At 42.6% G+C, this 9,080-nt stretch overlaps 1 protein-coding gene across 1 annotated transcript; it reads right to left on the bottom strand.

The window, feature by feature from the left end:
* Positions 1-222: 222 nt before the first annotated feature.
* On the bottom strand, positions 223-7,203 carry LOC127332591 (calmodulin-binding transcription activator 2). The gene is made up of 13 exons (XM_051358905.2): positions 6,975-7,203; positions 6,459-6,578; positions 5,662-5,777; positions 5,098-5,186; positions 4,929-4,971; positions 4,504-4,681; positions 4,268-4,387; positions 3,853-4,184; positions 2,954-3,292; positions 2,094-2,782; positions 1,437-2,013; positions 714-1,037; positions 223-465 (listed from the first exon to the last, which is right to left on the bottom strand). The coding sequence occupies exons 1-13, from the start codon at positions 7,015-7,017 to the stop codon at positions 352-354; spliced, it is 3,084 nt and encodes a 1,027-aa protein (XP_051214865.1). The 5' UTR covers positions 7,018-7,203; the 3' UTR covers positions 223-351.
* Between the last annotated feature and the right edge of the window lie 1,877 nt (positions 7,204-9,080).

Raw genomic sequence — 9,080 nt, 5'->3', positions numbered from 1 at the left:
CGTGGTTTAATGGATGGTCTTCCGGGGTCTAGACCAGGGTCTTCTAGACCCCTTCCTTCTGCAAAAAAAAAAGTAAGCTATTCAACTCAGAACTTGGAAGCTTTGTTTTGCAACTCAGAACTCGGAGAACGAAATAAAGTGCACTACGGTTCAGCCATGGAGCTACACCGCTGAGTTTTGCATAACCGGAGTACCGGACGATGAAAGGACTAACAAAAGAACTATGCAACATCCATGTATTAGCTATACTGAGTCGAATTGTGAGAAGTGAACATCTAGCACGAGAATTTACAGCTAGTCTGGTAAAACGAACTAGTCACAGCCTAACTGGTCTAGTAAAGCTCATCAACGTCACGAAATAGTGGACATTGGTGTGTCATCCTCCCCGCACAAGTCCTCCAAATCAGCCATGAAATCGCCTCCGTCCACATCCGCTATATCGCTTAGCATCTTATCCTGTATTGCCTGTCCAAAATGCCATAAAATATGAATCCCAGTTAGATGATGGGACCATTCATTTAGCTCTCAACAGAGCACGTATTTAGTACACCGCTCTATTATGTATGCGTCAACTTCGAACGTGCAGGTCAGTGCTTAAGCAAAGGGAAATGAGGAAAAACAGTAGGAGGGAATGTATGTTGTCTCCTTGATTTTCATGTCAAGTTATGATGGTTTAAGATGCTAATAATTTGTTATGAGAAAAGGAAGCAAACCTTGGACTCTTGTAGTTCTGTAACACAGGCTTGCAGCCTACTGTATTGTTCTCTTGCTTCTGGGTATTGAGTCATTGATTTCACACGATCTAAGGACCTTTGTAGCCTGCCTTCAGCCTGCTTCCTGCCATCCTTCAAGTAGTCGTATTCATCTTCCTCTTCTGCAGGTTGAATCTGCGATGGCCCTTCGATTTGTTTCTCAGGTTGGAAACCACGCAAACCCCTTCCCTTTCTCCTCCATCTCAGTATAACTTTCTCCACGATACCCACTGACCAGACTACCTTCCGATAGTTTCTCCTTACTTGGTGTCCTCTTACATGAGCCTAGAGAACAATAGAAGTAAAAGTACAGCACCATAAGCAATATACCACAGATTGAAAATACTGTAGCATTTATATAGTAGTTGACAGCGTAACATAATTTGAATTACTCATATCAAGACCGCTCAAGGGTTCGCATCATTTCCACAGACCTCAAATTACTACTACCACAATATTTAGCTTTATGTCACCTTTTCCTCATCTAAAACTAGTTTTGTTAAATAAACTTGCATCAGCTTTGAAATAGTGGAATACGCATAAGTTTACAACGACAAAATACCACTATTTTAGTACTGGTTCTATAAACTCACCTCAGGTTTGAAATATTAGAATTTGGAATAATCACGTGTTAACAATGACAAAAATATAAGGATTAGGTAGACAGACTAGCATACAGAATACCTGTATCTTGATGATTTTCTGTCGAATAATCATAAACTCTTTTTTTCCTTTCCATCCTCTAAACTTGTTTTGGATACGCACTGCAGCAGAATGTGGCATATCATACTGTCCAGATTTGGCATTTTTAAGAGAAACAAGTGAAAGTGTGCGCTCATCAGATAATCCGCAATCATCATCTCCATATTCAACCACCTTCTTTCTGTGGAATGATTCCACCCGAAAAGCTTGAAATATTTTGGATGCAGCTAGAGTTGATTTACGAACCGCACTAAGTGAATCTTTTAATGGCTCCGCCTGAGAATCTTGGGAGGCAAGGTGACCAGAACTTGATTCTGCAAAGCCATCAGCTTCTGCTATTCCACATATTTCTTCAACATTGCCACCCTTTGATTCTTTCAATGTGAGTGCTGAAAGATGACTTGTCAAGGCAGACTCTGCAAGAAAACCCGCAATGCCTTTGTGTAAATTTTCTGATGCTAAATCAGCAGGCGTTCTTCCAGATGGGAATTGAGGAGTTGGATCTGTTAATGCCCCAGATGCAGCTCCATTTGTTATGAGGGCACCGACTGTTCGCTCTCTGAACAATAGAGATACTGTAAGTTCGACATAGATGAGTAAAGATCAAATACTCAATAGGTATAAACATTTTTGTAATACCTTCCACATGATGCAGCCCAGTGAAGTGCAGTCCATCCACGAGCATCCCTGAAGTTCACATGTACACCTGCAGTAATAATTGGTCTGATAGCCCAATCATAGCCAAGTGCAGCTACTAAATGGATTACTCCTTGTCCTTCATTGCCTAACACATTGGGACCTTTCCCGTCATCATGTATCTTATGGATAAGCCAATAATACAGCTTATCTTTGACAAGTTTCTCACGGTTCTTATCCTGTGCAGCGGACAAAACTTTTTCATCTGACGGTGATGCCAGGTTTGTAAAATTATCATCAAGCATCAGGGAACCTATAGTTCTGATTAACTCAGATTTCTCATTTCCATCACTCATAACATACTTTTCATAGTCATCTGGTCCCAGTGAAAGCAACTTCTCAAGACGGATATGTAAATGCATTTCATTAATGCCAGTAATATGAGGATCTGCCGCCTCCATATACTGAGTTTCAGAATCACGAAACTCGAATTCCCTTACTTCACTACAAGCTACCCTATTAGAGCATGTAACATAAAATGGAACTCGCCCAGATTGATGCAATGGCGTGTAGCAGCGCAGGGAGCCATCTGCTAAAACCTCTGTCGGTACTTCAACATCCCCAAACATGCATGACCAGTTGCAATTTTCTACATGTTCTTTGTTTGTCAAGAATGTACCAGTAATCAAGACCTGCATTGGGGTCACAAGAGAAAGAAGCATGATTAATGCTAGGTAATCACTAGAATTTATTACAGTAGATAACAGGATGCTCAACGTAGAAGATAGAACACACTAGTAGGGTTCTTATGTCGTGCCTAAGGCCAAAACAATAGCAGAACGAAAATAAATAACTGTGCAAACCTTAATTTTTGAGCCAGTGTCCGCCCAGCTTGGAGAAACATCAATAATGCTGAAGAGCTGGTCTTGGGAAAGCGAGGGGCTGACTACGTATGCATCCAGTTGCTCGTTGATAGGAATACTAGAGACATCAGCAACATTGACAGTTTCAGCGCTGCTCCAGAAAGTATCAGAGCTGGACTTGATATCCAAATCAGCTACCTCTGCAAGTTCGTCACTCATCCATCTCGAGAAGCTGTCAAATTTCTTCAAACCATTGGGCTCAATATTAAAGAGGTCCAATGATGACTGCTTTAATAGCGGATATCTCATGCTTGCATCTGTATAACCATCATTGTGCACCTGCGAATTCGGGGTAACAGATCAGTTTCTGGCAATAAGTACTGTGTGCACCACTTACCGGTACCTGTCGATACGCTACTGTGAAATAAGGAATGCATATATGGAACTACTCAACAAACAATTCTTATAGATCTGCAAGTGTTTCCACTCCATTAGTTTGTTCTCTTGCGTAATAATAATAATAATAATAATAATAATAATAATAATAATCAGACAGCAATAGATACTGAAGAGTCAAAAATTGGAATACCCCTTATTTCAGGGTAGTGAAACATAGTACTCTTAAATATTCCTCACTAAAATGGATCATGCATAAGCTTCATCCATGTCATGGCACCAAATTACAATGTGCATTTAGATAAAAAGAAGTACATTGACATAGTCCTATGATAATGTAGAGCAGAAAGGACCTTCCTACACCTCTGCAAGTAGTTTGAATGTGATGGACTCCATAGTAAGCAAAAAAGAAGAGCATGCCTAGAAAAGTTGAATGATTGACACACAGGAAGAAACATCTCACAAGACAACAAGAAAATTAAGGGAAGAAAGTAGCAAAGCACCTGTGAGGACGTCATGCCTGCAGCACTCAGCGCATCAGCTTCATTTTGCGTAAGGTTGTTTGTGTACAGTGCCTCAGTCATCAGTGTTTCTAACCGAGAGTTGCCATCCAGATTGTTAGACCCCATTGTGGCAACAGAAGAATAGAGTGTCGGCTCCGTGAACCCTGTTGGATATGATGAGAAGGGCTCACTGAAGTGTCCTGAATCAAGTCCCGTTTTCGAATCAGTCCTTAATCCAGCTCCAGTTTCATTGAATACACTAGCTACACCATGGTGAGTACCAAAATTATTGCTTATGTTAGCTGTTATAGCCTGCTTTTCATTTTGATAACCTGCAACGGTTGTAAAATGAAATCTGAGCAACAAGTCAACATTGGCAGAATATCATAGAAATCAGAGGATAGAATAATCTTACCTAGATTATTCAAGGAAGTACTTGGAGCTGGGGCACCCAACAGATTATCCATCATGGCTCCATCCACAGGCTGCTGCATCTCAACGAAAGGGTGGTATCTGGAGCTTGCTCGACAATTATCTGTGGCACCGAATTTTGCTTTAGATACACTATAACAAGTTAAGTTATTGAATATGCACCAATAGATGTATACTTAGTGCAGATGATGCAGAACGAAGATAGAGAAACAGCAAGACCTGTTTCAGCATCTTCATATTCCGAAAGCTGGCCACTATATGGGCTTTCAGCATCCATAGTTTGGGAGGCTACCTGGCTCTGACTAGCGAAAGAATTTGAACATGCAGGACTATCATCACTTGATAATCGTGCAATATCTTCAGCTTCTTTCGAACGAATAAAACTTTGTTTGCCACCCTGAAATCATTTTGTACAGCGGCATATAAGGAAAGGGAACATTCTTACATAAAGGGGTAAATCAACAAAGAAAACTGGGCACCGTAAAGCAGTTACACTAAGACAGTCACATTGTGCGGTACGCTGCAGAGATTATTTTTTCATTCTGGATGGATGAGACTATTACAAATGGAGTGCATACCAGCAAAGCTGTAACTACAAACAATATTGAGGAATAAAAGTACACCATGCACGAAACTAAACATACCTTGATGTCAAGATAGTGCACAAGAACAATATTCATAAAACCCCTGGAAGAAAAGGAGGACGATTATCATCATTGCATGTTGTCATATTATTTCAGCTACCATTAGGCTATCCTAATTGGAACAATTTACATTATATTCAAATAAATTATTGCAGTATTCAGCACTTACTCTTCTAACAACCAATAGGTCCGTCTTTGGAAGTTCTCGTTCTCTTCCCCATGGGCATAATAGCAATGAAGTACATCAACACTGCCAACCTAAAAGGACAAGCTTCAGTTTCTAGTCCAGTAATAAAACCACAGGAGAAGAACAGTAGGGAGCTTTTTAAAACTATTGCGACTATTTTGGCCGCACCAGATAATCACCTCCATTGGTGAAAAAAAATGCTGGTTATGCAGAATTGTTTCCAACTACTTCGTCTAGTGCATTTATTTCTAAATATATGCATCTTTCACTAACTTTATGAAGATATTCTGATGATTATTTTTTGTAAGATGTACCTTGGAGACTGGAAACAACAATCTCTCATGATTTGGTTTAGGTACTGTTTGTATGACAGCCTGCACAGTATAATATATGACAACTATACGTGTTGATTAAATAGTGATACTACATGACTTTAGGTGATTCATAAACAAGTAAACAACAGTATCCATCAAGTATCCATCAATTGTCTCGTGCTTTCAAACTATAAATACAAAGAAAGTTCTCTACGAAAGAGCTTGCGCATACTTTGAGCTTTTCATGAGCTTCCTTGACTGTCTTGCCATCCTTCTTCTTTCTCCAGATGTGTCCATCCTTCCTGAAGTATCTCAATATTTTCCGGTCAAATAGAAATAATGAACCACCTACAAGAATGATAATAAGAAAGCAATCTCAGTATCGGAATATCATTCCTAAGATAATCAACATGTACTGGGTGCAAATTAAATGCGTACAGCTTTTTTTATACCGCAAACAAGGACTGAGGAAAACCAAGAATAAAAACAACAAAGTATGACGGCTATCTCTAGAAACAGGAAGTTCGTATCAAAGTACAAGCGCACAAAACATAGTTCGAACGTCCACCTACTACCATGAACAACCTGGTCTCATGTGCAGATATAGTGGTCTAGCCTCATCGTCAAATGATTAGCGATTAATGAATGCATGGTCCCTGGTCTTCTGAAAAAGGAGCCAACTCGCATAGTTGGTTGGTTATATTCCATGGATCACGCTCTACATAGTTGAAACAGTGGCAGCCTTAGGCACACTTTTAATGGGAGGTGAGGGCGAAGTTCCTATTAGTGGGATGGTTCCAGGGTGTGGCCTGTTAAACCCCAAGTTCCAATGTTAAGGGGCTGCTGTTGAAACCTAAACATTTCTAGCAAAACAAAACCTCCTAGAACCTCAGCAAGTACTCAACAAATAGGAACATCGACAAACAGACTTTTAGATTATCCGCATGCCACTTCCACGCTACAGAAGAAAGGATGAACCGCAAACACTTGAATGAATGGAAGCATTTCGATGAGGAGAAGAGTGGTTACTTGGAGGCCTGTTGGGTGGCTCGGGCGCAATGGAGAACTTCTTGTAGTTGGACAGTATCTGGCAAATTTCGGTGGGCCGCAGCCACCGGTTCTGAGCGTCCTGCAGTATCTGGGGAATATCTGCGAAGTAACAGTGGCATCCAGTCAGTCAGTCAGTCACTAACGAACAACAACAGCAACAGCAACCGCTCGAAATCGCTTTCCAGCGCTAGCATGCGGTGGTGTAGGTCTCGTTTCTGCTCCGATTAGCCGTCTTCGTTTCCGTAATCGAACCCCCTAATCAGCTAAGGCGGGCGCTAGAAACCAATTCCGAAGGCCCGCAATCCAGAGGAATCGTTCGAAGCACAGCGGAAAGCCCTGAATCTCCCCAAACCACCCCAGAAAAACCCCGATTACCTCACCAAAATCTACCCTAACCGAACCGGGAAACCGCTGAAAAATCACCAAAAACCCTAGGCGGCGGGGGGTAGGGATCAAGCGGCGCAGGAGGCAGGAGGCAAGAGGCGAAATCCGCACCTGGGGGCTGGTTGGGCAGCCCGTACTTGTGCATCTCCGCCATGCGATGATCCAGCCGGGCCCCCTCCGCCGCGCAGCCCGTCCAATCGCTCGCCTGTCGAGCGGCGGGGTATGGGGAATTTCTGTCCGGGCGGCGGGCGGGGCGGCCTCACGGGATTCCTCGACTGGTGATCGGCTCGCGGCACGGCACCGTCGGATTGGAATATTTTGCTTCGGGAGGGGAGTGTGAGCCTGGGGAGGGAGGAAAAGGCGGAGGGGCGCGGAATGACGAGACTGCCCCGGCTTGGACGGCGGTCTTGGTTAGGTGGGTTACCGCCGGCGCCAGAGTTAAGTGCTGACCTCTGGTTAGGATTGATGCAACCCCGGTCTGACAGAGCCCGTGGTTTGGTCGTTGGCTGCCCGTGGCGGCCGCGGGTGACGACGACGGGTCGGATGGCGACGCGACTGGCCGGAGTGACCGTATTGCCCCTGCCGAGTTAAGGGCCACCTTAATCATGGTTTGGGAGCTTCTTGCAGGATAAGGTGGGTTTCAGATTGCTTTCCTCCGCGAAAACGCACGTGCGTCGCATGCTGCCTCATGTGCGCATTTCAGTACCTGCTGTGCTGCGTATGTTTTTGGCATTTCTTTCTTTTCTCATTTTGTGTGATGGAATGTTTGCAGATCTGTTCTGCTGTCCCGTTCCAATCTGTTAAGTGGGACCTCACCTAACTAGATGCATAAGATTAGGATGCATGTTTTTTTTTGGATAAAAGGCTGATATCTTCCTCCTCCGACAACGGAAGAGCATAGGGTGTCGCCGGATCCGGCACCAACCATCATTGGGGTCCACGTGGGAGCTTCTACAAGAGAAACTGCAACCACCGTGATGAGCACAAGCAACACCTAACTATTGAGCACCGGCGCTAGTCAAAAGCTCAAGAGCAACGATGTAAGGGTATTTTACCCTTAACCATTATTTTGCTTAATGATGACAACGGAGCTAAAGTGTGAACTAACATTGCCTATAAGTGTCTACACATATTTTAGTTCACATGTGATGATGGAAGGTGGTTGGAGACCCCCATTTGCTATACATGAGAAGCATCGGTGTTTTGGTTTTATTTCTCTTGATTTACGTTTGATAAATGGAAAACATTGCACTATTAAGAGAGGTGGTCTCGATGGGTCAAAGTGCATGGAGCCCATGTGTGGTTCTGGTAATTAATAACAATTTCGATGGACTAATGTTTGCATTTATTTATACTTGCGAGATTTGTCTATAGGCAATGCTTGAACCATATGTTGGCTTCAAGGTTGCAAAGAATAAGAAAATAAAGAAGATCAAGTGACATGTATGTCTTGAAGAATAAGAATGAGATGGAGGGGCTCTCATGTGTACCTTCAAGACATCAACACTATGAAGAAAGAAGAAATAAAGTGCAAATTCAAGATGAGCCATACAGGAGAGATCATGTTCTTGAAGCTTGACATCCATATGGTGATCGTGGATATGTGAAGATGCGTCAAAGAAGAAGCTCTCCCATAATAAAGTATGAGGGAAAATCCACAAGACTTCAGAAATCAATCACAACAAAAAAGATGTTCCAACTTAAAGCGGTGAAGATCTCTGTCATCTAACTCAAGTGGAATATGCAAAATTAAGGTTTGTTCTTTATATGGATTCTTTCTTACCGGTCTCTTCATGTAGTTGGGATACCGGTTTATAGGATAGTTGATCGTACTATCAAGGGGGCTCTCAAGTGTCCTCGTTCGAAAAGAGCTCAAACCTTTGCATACTTGGCATCATATTTCTTGGTTGTTATTTGGATCTTATCCATGACGTGTCTTAGATCTTGTAGTTATTATATTGACAAGCTCTAGTTCATCGAAAATAGATTTTGCATTAAATACTTGTTTTATGTCGACAAGTATAACGCGAGCAAAGCCAGCTGATTTAGCATCAGACTATGACCGCTCTATTATATGGTCCTCAAGAGTGGATGTGGACCAGCATGGAAATAGTAGTGCAAAAGGGAAAACAATTGCCCAACTCAGAGAACGGGAAAACCAATCGATAACCCCCTTGATCGTGCACTCCTATGATGATCCGGAGACGGCAGAAATAG

The sequence above is a fragment of the Lolium perenne genome, chromosome 2, assembly GCF_019359855.2.
Source record: "Lolium perenne isolate Kyuss_39 chromosome 2, Kyuss_2.0, whole genome shotgun sequence".
NCBI classification, from domain to species: domain Eukaryota; kingdom Viridiplantae; phylum Streptophyta; class Magnoliopsida; order Poales; family Poaceae; genus Lolium; species Lolium perenne.
This window is presented reverse-complemented; position numbering and strand designations above follow the sequence as displayed.

Coding starts and splice junctions, on each gene's coding strand:
- LOC127332591 (XM_051358905.2), bottom strand. CDS start 7,017: ATGGCGGAGATGCACAAGTACGGGCTGCCCAACCAGCCCCCAG. Junction 4,682..4,928: donor TGCACTATCTTGACATCAAG/GTATGTTTAGTT, acceptor AAATGATTTCAG/GGTGGCAAACAAAGTTTTAT. Junction 4,185..4,267: donor TACTTCCTTGAATAATCTAG/GTAAGATTATTC, acceptor CAACCGTTGCAG/GTTATCAAAATGAAAAGCAG.